The sequence below is a fragment of the Sus scrofa genome, chromosome 15 (genome assembly GCF_000003025.6).
Source record: "Sus scrofa isolate TJ Tabasco breed Duroc chromosome 15, Sscrofa11.1, whole genome shotgun sequence".
Classification (NCBI taxonomy): Eukaryota; Metazoa; Chordata; class Mammalia; order Artiodactyla; family Suidae; genus Sus; species Sus scrofa.
In genome coordinates this window covers 77633300-77653611 of record NC_010457.5, presented here as the reverse complement: position 1 = coordinate 77653611, position 20312 = coordinate 77633300, and the positions used below count along the sequence as shown (strand labels likewise).

The 20312-nt window shown below is 44.4% G+C and overlaps 1 protein-coding gene across 3 annotated transcripts in view; it reads right to left on the bottom strand.

Annotated features, from left to right (window-relative positions):
* CYBRD1 (cytochrome b reductase 1) overlaps nucleotides 1–4488 on the bottom strand; it is a 46018-nt gene extending 41530 nt beyond the window's left edge. The window contains exon 1 of one of the 3 annotated variants that reach the window (XM_005671928.3): nucleotides 4119–4488. In XM_005671928.3, the coding sequence (XP_005671985.1) occupies nucleotides 4119–4311 (193 nt within the window). In that variant the 5' untranslated portion in view covers nucleotides 4312–4488. 3 annotated transcript variants of the gene reach the window in all.

Below are 20312 nucleotides of genomic sequence, written 5' to 3'. Positions count from 1 at the left end.
AAACCCGTTTCTTTATGAGTAATAGGTTTATTATCTTTGGTGTCCCCCAAGCTGGTTTTGGGGTAGGTACCTGGGGTACTTTCTCCATTTTCCTCTTTGCCAGGCTTTACTCTGAGAGCCTTTTCGAATATATTCAAGAGGTCTTGGAATTTGGTCACTTTTAGATACATTAATAGGATATCCCATTTAACCTTTTAAGAACTACCCTTAATTTCTTTTTGTTAGTCTTTTAAGTGTTATTTAAATGAAGTTATATTCTCTCACAAAACCACACTGAGATCATCATACTATTGAATTTCTCTTCCTTCAATTTATATAGTAAAAAGAGAGTTCTACATGTGGAATAGAAAGGAGTATAGAATTGCTGAGATTTCTTTTCACTAAATTTATATACTTGAATTTTCCACCTTTTACTAAAGAACACATTCCACCTTGCTGAACCTTTTAAAAGGCCAACAGGCACTTTGAGAGCATTTATTTGTTTCAGTCTTTTCTGGGGCCTTATTCAAGTTTTGTTTCTCTGATTTCCTGGCAGTATATTTATTTCATGGGAAACATTCCTTTTAGAGAAGCACAAAGCTCTTCTAACATTCTCTCTGCAACTTCCTCATTCATGTTCCCTAGATTTCCTACTAGTTTAAAATTTTCTTTCAGTTTTAGATATCCTATTGTGTCTGTTATATTTTATTTTAGAATATAAATATTTTCCAAAATACACTCATAGATTTTTGTCACTTTCATTAGGCTTTGCCTTCTTTAGCGCTTACTTCTTAAAGGTGTTTCAAAGGACACATGTTTTCCCATAGTTTTAATAGTGTTTACTGTTTGCATTTGTAAAACATTTTATGCTTAAGAGTAATAGTTGTACTTTGGCCCTTCCTTTGCATCTCGAAACATTCATCTATCACAGAAGAGCTCAATTACATCATGTTCATTATCAGGGCTCTGAAATAACACAGCCTAAAAATGTGCTCCCTGAAGCAATTACACATAGTAAAAAAGCTTTCATAACATGGCTAGTCTGTAAATGTGTGTTTCCCTTCTGGCCTTTAAAGTCAACTATTTACTCCTTTACTGGATGCTTCCTAACACTGGATATGAGGAGGTGCAGGTGGGCCAGGATTTGCAAGAACTTATGAGTGCTATTCCTGTGCCTATATGTATGAAAGTTTACATTCATGTCAGTTAAATGCATTATCTGATTAAACTGCTTTGCAAATCTGGAAGCCAAATAGTAAACAGGATGGATAATGTCAACAGGACAAACATTCCAAAACTAACACAACACAGCAGCTAAGCTTAAATAAAAGCAGCAGATGAAAACTTCCAAAATATTCATGTACAGAGTCTTGCCCCAAAGTGAATATAAACAGATTAAGTCTAAAGTTTAGGATTCCCATCGTGGCTCAGTAGAAACAAATCTGACTAGCATCCATGAGGAGGCAGGTTCGATCCCTGGCTCGTTCAGTGGGTTAAGGATCTGGTGTTGCCGTGAGCTGTGGTGTAGGTCACAGAAGCATCTCGGATCTGGCGTTGCTGTGGCTGTGGTGTAGGCCTGCAGCCACAGCTCTGATTTGATCCCTAGCCTGGAACCTCCATATGCTGCAGGTGTGGCCCTAAACAAAAGACAAAAAGAAAATTGCAAAGTTTAGACATATTATAAATTCTTTTAGGAAAACTGTAATGGACTCTAACATGAACAAAGAATTTCAAAGTATTTCAGATGAAGCTTTTTGCTTCTCTTAAAAGAATACTTTGCGGAAAATATGCATATTGCCATAAAAACAAAGAAGTGAACCTTGAAAATAAAGCTACTGAAGAGACATACTACTTCTGTGGGTAAATTACTTACCTGCTCTGTGCCTCAGTTTATTCTCATATATCTGTAAAATAATCCACTTACTGGGCACACAGAAGGCACTCAAATGTTAGACTCTCTCCTCTTTTTATGTTAAGAAACACGTACTATTACCACCTGTGTTTCCCTTAACCTTAATTATGAGAAGATATCCCAGCCCCTCTGGAAGGTTTCTTAGTATTAGGAGCTGCTCTGGAGAGTTGGTTGGAAGGGATGAAGAGACTGTTCCTACTGCTTTGAGCAAACAGAGCTGAGAGCTCCAGCCAAACCTAAGGGCTCCACCACGAAGGAAAGAGTGCTTCTGCTGACAACGACTTTGGAACTTGAGTATGTTTTTCTCTTTTTAGTTTAGTGGGGAAATAACTGGGACTTACGCAATGAAATAACTCAGCTGGCCAGTGGCACTCATACCCGGATGCCAGTCTCACACCAGGAAAGCCTCAGAACCACAGCTGGACCACAGCTGGACACTGGCAACGTCTTCCAACCACTGTCTCCCAGAGCAGGAGGATGCCGGCCATGCCGGCCACACCGGCCACACCGGCCAAGGCTGCTGCCCAAGTTTTAGACAGAAACAAAAAATCTTTTCTTTAGGAATGAGATCGGCACTTTTTTGTTCTCTCGTTTGTTTGTGGAAAATTAAATACTGGAGGAGAAAAGGCAGCTTGCTCAGAAAAGGACTCCGAGGAAACGCTAGAGTTTTTAGCCTCTGAGCACTTCTTGCCCAACCCTTTCCCCTCCTCGCCATTACTTTCTACAACATTAACCCAGGTCCACCACTGTCTGCCTTTTTCTAGACACTTTCTCTGCCAAGGGCTTGACTTCACTTTTTGGAAAGTGGTTACAAATAAATGGCACTTGCACCACTAGCTAGAGGTTCTTCCAGCCCAACAGCAGCTGCGGGAAAGAAAACTGCCAGAACTTTGTGAGTAGTACCACGCAACGACAACAAAAACGGCCACTGACCAGGAGAGAAGGTAGGCGGCAAAGTCACCTTCACCCACTTAGAGTATAAGCCCTGGGGACTTACAGCATGGTGACTACAGATGATGGTACTATATTGTATACTTGAACGTTGCTAAAGACACTAGATCTTAAAAGTTTTCGTCCCAAGGGGGAAAAAAATGTAACTATGTGAGGTGGTGGACGTTAACTAGACATTATAGTGATCATTTCCATAACTGTCATACACCTGAAATTAATATATCAATAATATCTCAAAAAAAGCCCCCCCCAAAAACCAAAACTCCAAAATGCCATCCACCGAGCCCTCCCTCGGCGCCAGCCACATCCCAGAGAATGCAGGCCGACGGAGCAAGCCCCAAATATGTCCCAAGCAGAAGCATCTCTCCCAGCAGGGCGGCCACGGCCCGCTGCGGACCCCTTACGGGCATCCTCCGCCCCGCGTTCCGGGCCAGCGCCCAACCGGAAGCCCCGCAGGCGAACTTTCTCCAGTCAGCAGCCGCAAAAACAAGTCGGACTCAAGACTGTCCAATGACCAAGCCTGGCAGCGAAACACCCTTTTGGAGTCCTGGCAGCTTCTCGGGCTCGACTGAGTTTAACGCTGTAGAAGGCGTGAAACCAGAACTGATGCTTTCTTCACCCACCTTGGCTACCCGCCGACCGCTGACTGGCCCCTTCGCTCAGGACTGAGGACGAGATAAAAGAAGGGGCAAATTCTCGCCCCTTCATTCCCCTCCCCCCCTCGCTGTTTTCCTCTCCTCATCTGCAGCCTTGAAGCAAGTTCAAGGCCTCGCCTCAAGATATCTCCGCGCCCCTGACTGCGCAGGCTCGCGCCTCAGGGGGCTATTTTCCGGGGTCGAAGGCTGCGGGGCCGCAAGGCACTCCCGCAGCTTTCCTCCGTTCCCGCGTCTGGCGTCGTGGGGGCACCGCAAGTGCGTCGTGCGTTGCAGCCACTTGCAGCAAAGAGTTACCCAGCCGGGCCGGCGTGCTCGGGCCGACCCTCCCCGCTCCGCCGGTGCCCATGCGACCTCGCTAAGCGTCTTGCCGTGAATTCCCGCCCCACGCGCCCCGCCCCAGCACCCGGACTCCCGCGCTCGCCCAAGTCGGCCGGGCCAGCGGCCCCGAAGTCCCGGAACCCGCCCCCCTCTCTCCAGCGCCGCGCCGGGGGATTCGGCTTCCCCCCGCGAGCCCGAGCGCTGCTCTCTCACCCCCTCCCTCGCTCAGCCCCACTCGGTGGGTGCTCGGTCGGGAACCTCCGGCCCCTCCGGCCCCTCCGCCTCCCAGAAAGTGCCAGTACCGATGCCCTGGATGAAGACGAAGCCGGTGACTATGAGCACTGGGTGCCAGTTAAACTCCAGCGCAGTCCCGTCCCAGCCGAGCCCCTCTCGGTAGTGGAGGACCCAAATGAGGGTGAAGATCACGGACAGGAAGCCGACGAGCAGAGCCGACACCAGCAGCGCCAGGAAACCCCTGTAACCTTCCATGGCCATCAGTGCCCCATACTCCGCACGGTGGCAGCCGCAGGAACTCGACGAAGCGGCGGCCGCTGCAGCCTCTGGGTACTGGCCCCGCGGCGGGACGCGGCGTCGACTTCTTGAAGCTGTCTCCGCCCGGGGGAGGGGCTTTCTCGCGGGCCTGTCGGGGATGCGGGGCCTCGGTGGTGCGCAGCTGGCGGTCGCTCAGAGACCAGCCCCACCCTCGGGATCCCGTAGCCGCCCAGAGCTCTCGCTGCGCCCCTCCTGGCCCAGCATCTGAATTTGCAGAGAGCTGGAGAAACCAATCCAGTTAGTTACGAGCGAGCGTTCGGAGGAGTCCATACCCACCACTTTCTTTTAACTCTTCCCGTGTCGCTTCCTTATTTGAGGGAAGGCTGAGTAAGGCAGTGGTGCGCACTGGCGTTGTGGGTGTGATTTTGACTAGAAGTCTCCTGAGCCTCAGTCCTCGAAGATCGGCTCTGTTTGATGCCAAGGAGGAGCTTGTGGGATAGTGTGGACCTGGCCTTAGCAAGGAAACTACGGTGCCGCTTGTGCTTAAGAAAAGGAAGACAGACACCTCCTGGAGCCTGGACTTGCCCCTGTGTGATAAAAAATGGATCTTATAAGTACCACCTGCTCCAACCTATTTGGCCTAAAGCCCCACCTTGGTGGAGTGAAGCTCACTCACTCCCTGCTCTCTTTCCAACATTAATTTCATCCTTCTTCATTGGACAAGAAATAGCGTTGGAGGTTATCCACTGCTGCTAAAGAAAACGAGGCTCTGGCGATTAGGGATCCTAGAATGCATATGGAAAAGTTCACTTCTAGCCGTCTTCCTACTCATCTCCAAGAACAGTTTCCCATATTGTCGTGTTGCCATTTTTAAAGACCTCGGCATGTGCAGGTGGTATATGGGAGTGATTTTCAAGGGAAAAGACAGGTTTTAGGCAATGAAGTAGGAGTGTCAAGCACTGGTAGTGGGGTAAGATTGAGGTTTAAGAGTAAGAAGCTGTGGACTTCACTGGTGTCATTTTCCCCTCTGTGGTAAAAAAAAAAAGAAAGAAAAAGAAAGGAAGCAAATGGAAAAGAAGGACCCCTCCCAGCAGTATAAAGCTTTCTATGGTCTGACCCTAATGTTCACTGCTTCTCTCCCAGCTTCTGACCACTGCCTACCCATATCTCTGTCTCTATATTTGCCCAACTCCATCTTCACCAAGAAACCTTCCCTGGGTCTGCCTATGCCCCTGTGTTACACTTCCACCCACTTCCCCAACCAGTGCCTTTCTGCACACTTATCAAGATGGGCTATGACCGGAGTTCCTGTCGTGGCTCAGTGGTTAACAAATCCGACTAGGAACCATGAGGTTGCAGGTTTGATCCCTGGCCTTGTTCAGTGGGTTAGGGATCCGGTGTTTCCGTGAGCTGTAGTGTAGGTTGCAGATGCGGCTCAAATCCCGGGTTACTGTGGCTCTGGCATAGGCCGGTGGCTACAGCTCCAATTCAGTCCCTAGCCTGGGAACCTCCATATGCTGCGGGAGCAGCCCAAGAAATGGCCAAAAGACAAAAAAAAAAAAAAAAAAAAAAAAAAAAAAAAAGATGGGCTGTGACCATCTGTTTCTGTGGCTGTCTCCACTCCCCAGACAGCCCCCTTGAGGTTAGGTAGTCCTTGTCATTTTAGACTTCCTTGGCATGTTTGTTGGGAGAAGAATGGGACTGAGTGGGTCAGTCAGGGCTCTGGGCAGGAAACAGGTTACTCCTTCTGATTGGGCAATTTAACAACGAGCAGGGCTATTTACAAAGTTGTGGGCAGGGTGTGAGAAACCACAAGGGCATTGCAGTGCCCCAGCTTGAATAGGAGAGGGTTACTGAAATCTAGAGAGAGAAAGAGACAGAGACACACCCAGAGAGAGGAGTGTGGAGAGGGCAGCCTGACTAGGGCTAGGGCCTTGAGTTGAGGGATACAGCCAGCCTGCAGGGACCCTACAGGGAAGGAAAATGGGAGGCAGCGTGACTGGTCTAGCCTTACTCTCTTCCCTTCCAAATGGCTGAAGCTCGTCTGAAACCCGGAAGGAAGATGATGTGTCGCATATAGGTCAGCTCCCAGGACACAGCAGCATGGAGAAGGGTGAGGGTAGAGCAGAGACAAACAGAAACTGTCACTGAATCTTCCAGTTTTAATTTTTCAGGGTTTTTGGGATTCCTGAGTGCTACAAAGATTCCTTGTTTAATTTTATGCTGTTTCTCTTCCTCTCTGACCTTTAACTAGTAATTCTTTCACAACAATGTCATTGTGTCCCTGTTCTTCTCTGTAAAAGTATCTAGTCCTTGTCCCCAGGTAACTTCTTCTTCACCCTTTCAACCCAACACCTTCCTTCCACCCTTGAGCTGATTGTCTTCGACAGCTGCAGCAAAGAATCTCTGGATTCCATTTAACAAAATACCTCAGGACAATGAAAACATGGATGGTGTTGAATCATCTTTAAGTTACAAGTTAAACTGAGAAAATTTCAACTTTTAAGTTGTTCTTTAAGAACCTAACTTAATTTTTTTAATTAAAGTACAATTTACAATGTGCCAATTTCTGCTATACAGCAAATTGACTCATATATAATCCTTATATATATAATCCTATTATATATATATGTTATACATATATATGTAATCCTTTTTAAGATATTCTTTTCCATCATGGTCTGTCTCAGGAAATGGGGTATAGTTTCCTATGCTAAACAGTAGGACCCTATTTTTCACCCATTCTGAATGTAATAGTTTGCATATACTAACCCTCAAATCTCAGTCCATCCCTCTCTCTTCCTCCTTTTCCCCACTGGCAACCACAAGTCTGTCCTCTATGTCTGTGACTTTGTTTCTGCTTTATAGATAGATTCATTTGTGTCATATTTTAGATTCCACATATAAGTGATATCATATGGTATTTGTCTTTCTGACATTTCACTTAGTATGATAATCTCTCGTTGCATCCATGTTGCTGCCAATGGCAATATTTCATTCTTTTTTATGGCTGCATAGTATTTCATTGTATATATGTACATTTTCTTAATCCATTTATCTGTCAGTGGGCATTTAGGTTGTTTCCTTGTCTTGGCTATTGTGAAGAGTGCTGCAATGAACATGGGGGGGTGCTTGGGGGGTCCTTATGGTATTGTAAGGACCTAACTTTGATAAAACTTCCCACTTGAAAGAGGAAAAATTTTAATAAATATTGTAGGGGCTTAATATTAACAACTTTTTAAAATAGAGTTGTTAAATAATATCAGTTTCTCTGATGTGGGAAAGTGTTTACTCAAGTACTTCACTTAAGTACTTTTTACATGAATGCTATCAAAGGGTTTCCTGATATGAGTGGAGGATGGAGGATGAAGTGGGGCACTGAACAGTTTAGCCTTCCTAAACACTGTGATTCCAGAAACATGTACATATTGACACAGATTTTTATTGTCCCCAACAGGCACATGACGTAGAGCAGGGAGATAGAATGTGAAGGAATGGGGAGAAAAAAAATCTACCACCATGCCCCATCGCAACATCAGGAACCAAGTGCTTTGTTTGCCATTTACCTGCTGAACTTGCAGGAAGCGGTGTTGCATTTCTTTGGTGCTTATAGAAGTTGAGTATTCTAATGTAAAGTATAGTAAGTTGTACACAGTAGTTTGTTTTATGAGATGAGTGGGCCATTTTTTAAACTCAAATGCTGACTGTGTATTGTTCCTCTTTGTTTGCCCCTCTATTCTCCACCCTTCTTGGCCTTGCCCTCTGCCCTGGCAGGCTCCTTGCCTGCTGGCTTCCAACTGACTTTGGCCGATGGGTGGTGGTAGAAGGAGATCAGAGGGCAGGAAGAAAGAGAGGTCATCAACCTATGTATCCCACTGAGCCTCCTTGCTAGCCCATGGTTTTTACAGTGGTTGTGTTCCTCTTTGTCATGAGGACTTTTTTTTTTTTTTTGTCTTTTTACCTTTTCTAGGACCGCTTCCGGCGGCACATGTAGGTTCCCAGGCTAGGGGTCGAGTCGGATCTGTAGCCACCAGCCTACGCCAGAGCCACAGCAACACGGGATCCGAGCCGCATTTGCAGCCTACACCACAGCTCATGGCAACTCTGGATCCTTAGCCCACTGAGCAAGGCCAGGGATCGAACCTGCAACCTCATGGTTCCTAGTCAGATTCGTTAACCACTGTGCCACAACGGGAACTCCTGTCATGAGGACTTTTGAGTGTCCCCTTTTCCCCAGCTACAGCTCTCCCTGGGTCCAGTAGCACTGTGCCCGCTCTTTCGTCCAGGGCTATCTGGAGTATCTACTGCCTTCTGGTGTTTGTCCCTAGTCTTCATCCTTCCTTGATGGGTTCTTAACCCAAACAGACTGAGGAGTCTGTGTGCACCCCTGTAAAGAGTCCCCCTTAGTAAACTCTCTTGAATGAAAACCTTTGTGCAAACCAGCTGTTTCCTGCAACATCCTGACAGAAAAATATTCTTTCCTAGCATTGTTTCCCCAGCCCCACCCAACTGTCTATGCCTTCTTAAGACGCACTATGAAAGGAGGAAGCGATGAAGCAAGAAAAGAAATCACAAGCAGGAGGGATGAGCTCTTCTCCTGGACGAGAGACTTGGGGATCAGAAAGCTGTCTCAGATGACTAAGATAAAGCCGCTCTCAGCTGACACCATGACTCACTCAGTAAGCCAAGCCCAGGCAGTGGTCAAAGCCTCCTTAGCCTAAGAAAACAAGAATTTTGAAAAGAATACAGTCAAACCCACGTTAATGGGAGGAATATATATTTACATCCTCCTGTGAGGCTAGACTGTGTTGTCTTCAGAGCAAAAACCAAATGTCTGCGTTGCCAACCAAGGTGTTTCTCCTTTGCGGGAACTGCTGAGGAGATTGTGCTGTGGGGTGAGTGGCTATGGAGCTGGCCTCAACCACCTCCCTCACCTTAGGCTCTCAGGGTCCACTCGCCCTAAGCGGACAAGGAAAGAGTTCATCTGTGTCTGGCACAGCCTGAGGAGCCCCCATGTGGGAAGAGGCGGGCAGTAACTCTCTTCCTGAGGAAGCCAACCCCGGGAAGAGGAAGGTGTCTGGAGAGAGCAGAGGGAGTGAGGAGAGCACCCTGGGAGGTGCCCAAGAGGAGAGCCAACTCAATAGCGCTTCTTCCCCATGGGGGCATGGGGGTGGGGTAGGTTAGACCTAGGCATTGGTTCCGTTCCTGCCATACTGCCCTGCTTTGTAAGATCTACCTAAGTTTGAGACTGCTCCCATCATCATCCCGCCCGAGTTTGGTGAAGCAGGAAGCACGTAGGAAAGCGATCGTGGTAATGCTTCCTAATCATCTTGCATCTTCCTAATCATCTGGGAAGATAAAAGTACAATGACCCCATCCTGACTTTATCTGCTCAGCCCAGGCATTAGTCATGGCATATAACTGAGGCAGAATCTGAGCCCCATCCAGGCAGAAGAGAACCAGAACAAACTCCTCCATTCTCCAATTCTCATTTACCGCACTTACCCCATAGGTTAGCAAGAAATAACCAGGTGAGGAAGGAAAGGATGGGCTTGATCCCACCTATGCTATTTATTCTAAAGTGCTCCTCCCCATGCAAATTTATCAACCCTAGGTTAAAATGTAAACTCCTTGAAGGTGAGGATTTGGTCTGACCTTTTCGCTGCTGTTCTGCCTAGGCCCATGTTCTAAAAATGTGCTGGGATTTGGTTTCAAACGGTGTGTATGACACACAGGCATGAAAACAATTGTCATGAAGGAAGTGGTTGTTTTCTTGTATTCACAGTTCCCTGGGAAGAGGAGGTACCACCTGCCATGCAGGGCCGCATAGCAAGATGAGCCAGCAGAGAAGGGAACTGTGGTCAGGAGCCTTCGTGGTGGTTTTCGAGGGAAGGAATGGGGCAAAGCAAGTCAAGCAGGTGGAACAAACTTAGGATTGGACAGCATTGTTTAAATAATGTGGGCAGGAGTTCCCGTCGTGGTGCAGTGGAAACAAATGCGACTAGGAACCACGAGGTTGCAGGTTCGATCCCTGGCCTCTTAAGGATCTGGCATTGCCGTGAGCTGTGGTGTAGGTCGAAGATGCAGCTCAGATCTGGCGTTGCTGTGGCTCTGGCGCAGGCCAGCAGCTCCAGCTCTGATTAGACCCCTAACCTGTGAACCTCCATATGCCGTGGGTGTGGCCCTCAAAAGACAAAAATAAATAAATAAATAAATAAAGTGGGCAGGCTCAGCTTATAGGGGTGTCCCCAGTTGCCTGGCACCTGGCCTGGAGTAATGGGGCGAGGGATGGTGTCCCGGACTAGGGAAGCCTGATAAAAGGAGTGGAGTTGGGGGGATAGACCTGAAGTGGTCTGTCTCCACATCAAAAATATGCTGGAAGGCAACTTATCCCCAGGAAGCAGTTAACTCTTGGAGGAGTGGCTTCTGGCCTATCAGGCTCCAAATGCCAGAGCACGAAGAATACAGAAAAGAATACAAATTTCCAGTCATAAGATAAATAAGTACTAGGGATGTAATGTACAATATGATAAATATGATTAACATCTCTGTATGGCTTACATTTCTTGTTGGCCTTGCCTGAGGCACGTGGAAGCCCCCCAGCGGAATCAAACCTGTGCCACAGCAGTGACAAGGCCAGAAGCTCCTTAACCCCCTGAGCCACCAGGGAACTCTGACACTGCTATATGTTACATATAAAAGTTAAGAGAGCAAATCCTAAGAGTTGTCATCACAAGAAAAAATGTTTCTTTAATTTTGGATCTGTATGAAATGATGGATGTTCACTAGACTTGTGGTAATCATTTCATGATATATGTAAATCAAATCATTATGCTGTACACTTCAAACTTATACAGTGTTGTATGTTAATTATATCTCAATAAACCTAGAAGATAAAAGGAGTTCTCTTGGAGTTCTCGTCATGGCTCAGCAGTAACAAACCCAACTAGTACCCATGAGGACTCAGGTTCAATCCCTGGCCTCACTCTGTGGGTTAAGGATCCAGCATTGCTGTGAGCTGTGGTGTAGGTCACAGATGCGGCTCCAATCCTGCATTGCTGTGGCAGTGGCCTGTAGCTATAGCTCTGATTTGACCCCTAGTCTGGGAACTTTCATGTGTCTCAGGTGTGGCCCTAAAAAGAAAAGAAAAAAGACAGAGTTCTCTTTTGGCACAGTGGGTTAAGGATCTGGCATTGCTGCAGTGGCTTGGGTTGCTGCTGTGGCATGGGTTCGATCCCTGGCCCAGGAACTTCCCACATGCTGCAGGTGGAAAAAAAAGAAAAAAAAAAAACTGGAAGAAATAAAAGAATACAGAACAGAAAATAATATAATTAACACAGCCTAGAATAGTCAGTTGTTAACCAAGGAAAAGGCATTTAAAAACACATTCCTAGACTGGTAGACTGACAAAGTTAGAATAGCCTAAAATCAAGCCAGAGAATTAGCAAAGAAAGGAATGCTCTGGAACACTCCTCTTATGACTAGGCTTTCTTCCACATAAGTCAAGTTTTATAAGCACAATGGACTATTTGGATGGAGTATTATAGTATGTGAAGAACTGGGTTATACTATTATTAATGAGTAGCCCAAACACCATTTACTTTTGAAGAACTTTTATTGAATGCTTCCTTGTTTGACGTTGTAATAACAGGCACGAGTGCTCTAATTACAGTCCTTTCTGTTGCTGAGGCAGTTTTTGAAGGGCGTTCACAGACAGAGTGTCTCAGAAATATATTTCCAGAATTTTTGCTCACAGATGTCAAGATTTTATTAAAGTATGAAGAAATTGTGCATTTCCAAAGAAGAGCTCTGAAAGTAGACCAGAGAGGCTTTCTTAATTGGCCAAATATTTGGCTACATAAATTTTATCTGTGAACAGTTTAGACAGACCTCACTGAATCTTAGGAAGGCTTGATTATAATTTCTGTTAGCAGACAAAGCTCTTTTTAAAAGAGAAAACCAAATGTTAGCAAGTCCAAATTTTACTTTTCTTCCAAAATAATTTAGCAGGGCTTCTCCATTTATATATTTCTCCAAACCTATCATTGAGATTCTGGTCAACAAGAAGCAGTCTGGAATAAGGGAACAGACATTGCTCCAGGACTTCAATCTGCTACTGCTTTACTTTAATAACCAGTTTACAGGGGTCAAAAACTGGGAGGCGGTTGGCTAGTCTGTGACAGGACAGCTTCGAGATAGATCATGGTTCTTTTTTTTTAATCACATCTGTAGTTGTATAATGATCATCACAACCCAATTTCACAGGATTTCCATCTCACAACTCAAGCACGTCCCCCTACCCCCCAAAACTGTCTCCTCCAGAGACTGTGAGTTTTTCAGTGTCTGTGAGTCAGCATCTGTTCTGCAAAGAAGTTCAGTCTGTCCTTTTCTCACATTCCACATGTCAGTGAAAGCATTTGATGTTGGTGTCTCATTGTATAGATCATGGTTCTTAACCTGATGTCTATGGATAGAACCCAAATGGGAGAAAAATAGAGTCTTTATTTTCATTAACTTCTAACTGAAAATTAGCAATCCCTTTAATTATGAACACAGACAAGTCCAATGGTATTTGCAGTGGCCATGATTTTGTTACTAGTAGGAATCACTGATATTCTCACTTCCCATGGAGGGTTGTTGTAAATATCTCAGCTTAGCATCTGTGCTCAGCACCTCTTCAGAGTCACAGCAGTTATTAGCCTGCAGCTACATTTTTTTTTTTTGTCTTTTTGTCTTTTTAGGGCTGCACCCCAAGGTTCCCAGGCTAGGGGTCGAATCGGAGCTGTAGCTGCTGGCCTACACCACAGCCACAGCAGGCCAGATCCAAGCTGCATCTGCGACCTACAGCACAGCTCATGGCAATGCCGGACCCTTAACCCACTGAGCAAGGCCAGGGATCAAACCCTCAACCTCACGGTTCCTAGTTGGATTCGTTTCCGATGTGCCACAGCGGGAACGCCATGCAGCTACATCTTTCTTGGCTCTTCTTCCTAGCAGCCATGTTTTGTACAAGAACTCCCAAAACTCATTCTTCTCTTACCACCGTCAAGGTTCCAAATGGAGACTTAACCATTTTTTTTACCCCCTATCAATATGGAGTAATTACAGGTCTCTTTCATGCTAAGTATTGATGGCCGATGGTCATATTAATCATGAAAATTATTAGTACTATGATCACTTCATATGTGCCAGGCACAGTTCTATGAATTCTCCAGGTATGTATTAATTTAATTCTTACAAAACCCCATTTTATAGCTGGGAAAACTGAGTCACACAGAAAGTAAACTACCAGCCCAAGATCCCACGGCACAGAAGGAATGAAATTGGGTTTCAAACTCAAGTAGTCTGGCTCTACAGCCCTCACTTACAGACACTGTGCTAGACTTTCATGATTTATTTAACAAATTCTCCATTTGTTGATATTGACATTTATGTTGTTTATAGTTTTTTACTACTAGAAAATTGCCTTAACAAATGTCTTAATACATAATAATTTCCCATATTGCTGGTTGTTTCTTTAGGGCAAATTTCTGAAAGTTAAACTGTTAGATAAAAGGTTTTTTTACACAAATTGCTAAACTACTTCACAAAAGATTATAGCCACTTGGCCAGAATTATATGATTATGCTCCTTCACACCATTGCTTATAAAGGGTATTATCATTCTATATTTTTAAAATGTTTGCCAGCCAGATGGACATCACATGATGCTCACTGTAATTTGCTTTATAGGAAGCAACATTTTTCATATATTAATTGGTCATTTGTGTTTCTTGTTTTGAGATTGCTTGTTCCTTTCCTTGACTCTTTTATTATTTTATGTACTATTTCTTTCCTAATAAATTTTTAATGTAGTTCTTTGGAAAGATTTAACCAGAAATAATAAATGTTTGTTCTGTGGACAGACCTACAGAAAGTTACGCTTAGTGAGACAGAGAAAGACAAACACTGTATGATATCACTTTTAGGTGGAATCTAGAAAATAATACAAATGAGTGAATATGCAAAATAGAAACAGCTTCAGAAACAGAAAACCATCTAATGGCTATCAAAGGGGAGAGGGAAGTGGGGAGGGGCAAATTAGGTGTATGTGATTAAGAGATACAAAGTAATATGTATAAAATAAATAAGCAACAAGAATATATTATTGCACAGGGAATTACAGCCCTTATCTTGTGATAACTTTTAAAAGAGTATAATCTATAAAAATACTAAATCACTCTGCTGTATTCCTGAAGCGAATATGATATTGTAAATCAACTCTACTTCAATTTAAACACATACACACATACATACTGATGTACATCAATGGGGGAAAAAAGAATGTTAGTTCTTTACTGAGCATGAGAAGATTGAGATTGCACAATGTCTGACAATGTTTAGCATCATGAGACCTAGGGAATTATTTGGGTGACTTTAAGTCATCAACAGCATTCTCAGCTCTTTCTGAGTACCTCTTGGTTTGAGCAGGGAAACTCTTTCTGTTCCTGTACTTTGTCCTTGAGATTCTCAAGCTGCATTTCATCTGATTGCAACCCTACTGCAATGAGAAGACAGGAAAAATAATTCCCTACTAAGCACATTTCTATTCTCAACCTCCTTGTATCTTGTAACTTTTTAGCACACATATTGATTACTACTACCCATGCTACCATAAATTACTTTTTTCCACACACCTCAAATTTTCCACATTCTTCAGAAATCACTGGAGAGAGGGATTCCTTCCTGTCTTTTGAGGTTCTCTCCCCTTGTTAGCCCCTATCTCCAATTAATGGGTCCATTCTCCTCCCTTAGAAATCCATTCATTTCTCTCCATCTTTACCACTATTTTAGCTCCAGCCACCTTCATATCAAGCCTAGATTAGCATCCAACCATTCAACTGGTTTTCTTGCTTCTCTCTCCTCCATGCAGTGCAGTTCCCACATTCTATCAAAGATAATCCAGAATTGCCAACTGCAGCACATTCCTCTGATTAAAAGTCTTTCAAGAGAGTTCCCATTGTGGCTCAGAAGTAACAAATCTGACTAGTATCCATGAGGATGCGATTAGACCCCTGGCCTTGCTCATTTGGTTAAGGATACAATGTTGCCTTGAGCTGTGGTGTAGACCACAGATGTGGCTTGGATCCCTCACTGCCTGTGGCTGCGGCGTAGGCCAGCAGCTAGGGCTCTGTTTCAATTCGTAGCCTGGGAACCTCCATATGCCTAGGGTGCAGCCCTAAGAAGACATAAAAGTCCCATGTCTTTCAGTGGTACCAGGGTTGGCACGGCATGCAAGACCTTTCTGACCCAGCCGTTGGCTTATCACCCCAGCCTCTTCCCTCTCCTCTCTCCTCCAGCAATCTACTGCCTCTGCCACCATCCTAGATTATTTAGCATCTCTCAAAGTGCTGTGTCCTTTTTATCTTTGGATCTTTCCTTTGCACACACTGTTGCTAAAAATTAGAATTCAGTGGCCACACGACCCCTCTTCTGCCTGATGGCTTAATCCAGATTAAGTAGTTACGAATCAGAAAAAGCCATTAAAATTAACTCATGAGTCTTTTGCAGATATAATCATGTTTATTGCCACTCTGAACAGCTATACAGTTCTCAGGTCTATAGTAAAATAATTAAGGAAAAGACTGTGAAATGAATTATAAGGGGTTTGGGAGCCAAATAACAGTCCATTTGACATAGCAAAAAAAATTGTATAAGAATGAAGTAATGTTAAGAAAAGATAAATGGTAAGCATGATAAAGATAGTGCTTAGAGAAAAGAGTCCTTTAATCTCAGATCAGATTCCTTGCTTAATATGCAACGTGCTTATCCCCAACTGTGCTGGAAACAAAGAAATAACATTCCAGCTTCTCACAGTTTTGGATTCTGTTATATAGATAATGATGGAAATTTGGGATATTTAAGTAACTTAAGATTTGAAAATCAGGCATCTGCAAAAGGGACATATTAATTTTTTTTAAATCACTCTCTTCCTGGGAGGCTGCATAATATCACATATATAGAGTTGACATTTCTGAGTTGTATTTATTTCTTTTCTTTCTTTCTTTCTTTCTTTTTTTTTTTTTTTTTAGGGCTGCACCAGCGGCATGTGGAAGTTCTCAGGTTAGGGGTCCAATCGGAGCCACAGCTGCTGGCCTATGCCACAGCCACAGCAATGCCAGATCTGAGCCATGTCTGTGACCTACACCACAGCTCACGGCAACGCCAGATCCTTAACCCACTGAGTGAGGCCAGCGATCAAACCTGCGCCCTCGTGGATGCTAGTCAGATTCATTTCTGCTGAGCCAAGACAGGAACTCCAAGGAGAGTAGATAACTTAAAAGGGCTCAAGCTCTGCATGAAATGGTGTCCAGTCAATGAAATTGAGCTATTACTCAAATAGATTGAGAAGGCCAGTAGTGGCTATGGATGCTCTAGGGAAGAATCTTCTTTTATATCTTGTTTGATATAAACCTAATCCTTTTTATTTTTCAGTTTGTCCCCATTATTTTATTTTATTTATTTTCTCTTTTTATGGCTGCCCCTGCATCATATGGACATTCCCAGGCTAGGGGTCAAATTGGAGTTGCAGCTTCCAGCCTACACCACAGCCACAGCAATGCCAGGTCAGGGCCACATCTGCAACCTATGCCATAGCCTGTGTCAATGCCAAATCCTTAACCCACTGAGCAAGGCCAGGGATCAAACCCAAGTCCTCATGGATACTAGTTGGGTTCTTAAACCACTGATCCACAATGGGAACATTGGTTTTGTTTGTTTGTTTGTTTGTTTTCTTTTTTGGCTGCCCTGTGGCATACAGAGTTCCCAGGCCAGGGATCAGATCCAAGCCACAGTCTCAACCTAAGCTGCAGCTGTGGCAACACCAGATCCTTAACCCACTGTATCAGGCTTGGGATTGAACCTGTGTCCCAGGGCTCCCAAGATGCTGCCAATCCTGTTGTGCCATAGAGGGGAACTCCTGGGGTTCTTAAGTGGTTTTGTCACCAGAGAACATGGTAAGGTTCTTGATGGAAATGTAGGCATGGGAAAATGACCAACACTAGAAGGTAAAGTGGCATTTTACCATGAGCTGATTATGAACCTGCACCTCAAAGTGGAAATCTGGTATGCTGAGCTAGACTGTGTGAAAGGCTGTTTCCCTAAATTAGCCAAAGTATGCTTTGAGCTCGATCTTTCCACATTCACTCAATCAGAACAACTTCTCTTTATATAAAGATTTAGAGATTCTGTGTGTCTATATCTGTATCTATTTATAAAGATAGATGCCAGATCCTATGCTAGATGCTGAGAATATAATTGAGCAGAAACTGACAAGGTCTCTGTCTGGATGGAACTCACAGTCCTCTCCAAATCCTAAACTTGAATCCTGGACCTGAAATCAGTTCAGGTATGAGGAAAAGTAGATCCAGTGCCTGCTTTAGCAGGAGGGGAATGGAGCCTGGAGAGAATGGGATGGGAGTTACTTGAGGCAGGTCGTTTCCTCAATGACCGACCTTTTACCGAGCTTTTAACATCAGAACCCTCTGTCCCTAGAACACTCAGCCCAGTCATTGTCCAGGTTTCTAACTCATCAATCAGCAACCTCTCCTAGGGGATGAGGTAAAGATGGAGATTGAGGGAGAAAGCACAGGAGGCCTCCTTGTCTTGAATTTAAAAATAAGGTATTGTTGGAGTTCCCATTGTGGCTCAGTGGGTTAAGAACTCGAGGTGGTCTCCATGAGGATGCAGGTTCAATCCCTAGCCTTGCTCAGTGGGTTTAGGATTCAGTGTTGCCTCAAGCTTCAACATAGGTCACAGATGGCCTAGGATCCAATGTTGCTGTGGCTGTGGCCTAGGCCAGCAGCTGCAGCTCCAATTTGACTCCTAGCCTGGGAACTTCCATGTGCTGCAGGTGCAGCCCTAAAAAGAAAAAAAAAAAGTAATATGGAATTGCTGTGTTGTGCTGTCTGTAAAAGAGTAAGCTGTTTGCAACACAGAAAGAAAACTAGTTCAATGTCTTGAATTTATTATGTGCCCGGCCCTTGGGACCAGATCAGTGAAAAAAACAAAGACCAGTTCCCTTTTAAAACTTACATCCTAGTGAATGGGGATTGAGGGAATGGAGGTAAACTATACCCACACTTTGAGGCTTGTCCTTCCTTCCTTCCTTCCTTCCTTCCCTCCCTTCCTCCCTTTCTTTCTGCCATACCCACAGCATGCAGAAGTTCGAGGGCCAGGGACTGAACCCATGCCACACCCGTGCCAGAGGCAGGGCAGTGACAATACCAGATCCTTAACCCACTGAGCCACAAGGAAACTCCTGGACTCAGGCTTTCTGATGGAACATGATACGTAACAAGGCTTGTGAACCCAGATTATAGGGTAGGTAGGCTCATGATCATAAAAGCCTGGGTAAGTTTTTTCTTGCTTGCTTTCCACAGTTTCAATGTTTTTAATTGCCCAAGTGGTATTTGTTTATTTTGGAAAAAAGAAAAAAACCTGGGAAGACAGACTGATTCCAATGCAACAGCAGTTTCATCCTCAGAAACCAAAGCACATCACCAGTTCATCTCTCTTGCTCTTTAAGTTCCCTGAGCAGCGATTAGACTCAGTCCTTTGTGGCCCCAAACTCAAGGGAACACAAATTAAGCTTTTTAGGCCCCTCTAACTAGACTTGAAGTGAAGGGGCAGTTACTCCCTACCAATATTCTCCTGGAAAAAGAGAGAACAAACTCCATACTGCTCTGCCCAGAGAAAACCTCAACAAAATAGCCTATCTCCACTTTCACAATCTTTGTATATCTTCCTTGTGGGTTTTATGGCTATATAACATGTCAACTACTTTCATGTTTCTGGCATCACACCTCCTATATTTCATATCTACTATTTTATGGTACCTATTTTCCATAGCTGCTGCAACAAATTACCACACACTTAGCAGCGTAACCAACACAGATTTATTACCTTACGGTTCTGTAGGACAGAAGGCTGACATTGGTCTTGCTAGGCTAAAATTAAGAGGTCACAAGGCTGCATTTCTTTCTGGAGATTCTAGGGGAGGATCCATTCCCTGCCTCTTCTAGCTTCTACATGCCACCCACAGTCCTGGGCTCACGGCCCCCTGCTCCATCTTCAAAGCGAGCAAATCACGCATCTCTCTGTGCCTTTCTTCTACCGTCACATGTCTTTCTCTGACCCTCTTCTTTAGTCATCCTCTTCTACTTTCAAGTACTCTTAAATGTCCTACTTGGATAACCTAGAATAATCTCCCAATTTTAAGGTCAGCTGATTATTAAGCTTAACTATTGGCAACCTGAATTCTCCTTGGCTATGTAAGGTAGCATAGCCACAGGTTCTGAATGTTAGGATGCGAAGCTCTTTGGGAGGCTGTTATTCTGCCTACCACAGTGTTTCAACCAAAATTTTGTATTTACACAACCAGATACAATAGTAATTGTGTTGTGAACACAGGTTTATGGACATAAACATTCTTTTACATGCCTTGTAATATATTATATTCTAGTACGTAGCTATACCATAAATTTTAACCACTTCTGTATTGTTGGGCAGTTAGGTCATAGCCTATTTTTTATCATTATAAATAGCACTGCAGTGAAAATCTCTGTAGTTAATTTTCAGCACACTTTCTACAGTGTCTTTGTATTGTGTCAAGACACCTGGACTTATGTTTCCTAGAAGCCCCTTCCCTACATGGTTCCAAGTGAATGAGAGCCATACTTTTTTTTTTTTTTAGGGCCACACCCACGGCATATGGAGTTTCCAGGCTAGGAATCCAATCAGAGCTACAGCTGCCAGCCTACACCACAGCCACAGCAGCACAAGATCCAAAGCCACATCTGCAACCTACACCACAGCTCACAGCAACACCAGCTCCTTAACCCACTGAGTGAAGCCAGAGATCGCACCTGTAACCTCATGGTTCCTAGTTGGATTCGTTTCCGCTGCGCCATGACAGGAACTCCGAGCCATACATTTTTCACTCGAGATTTAGATGGTAGAAATGAA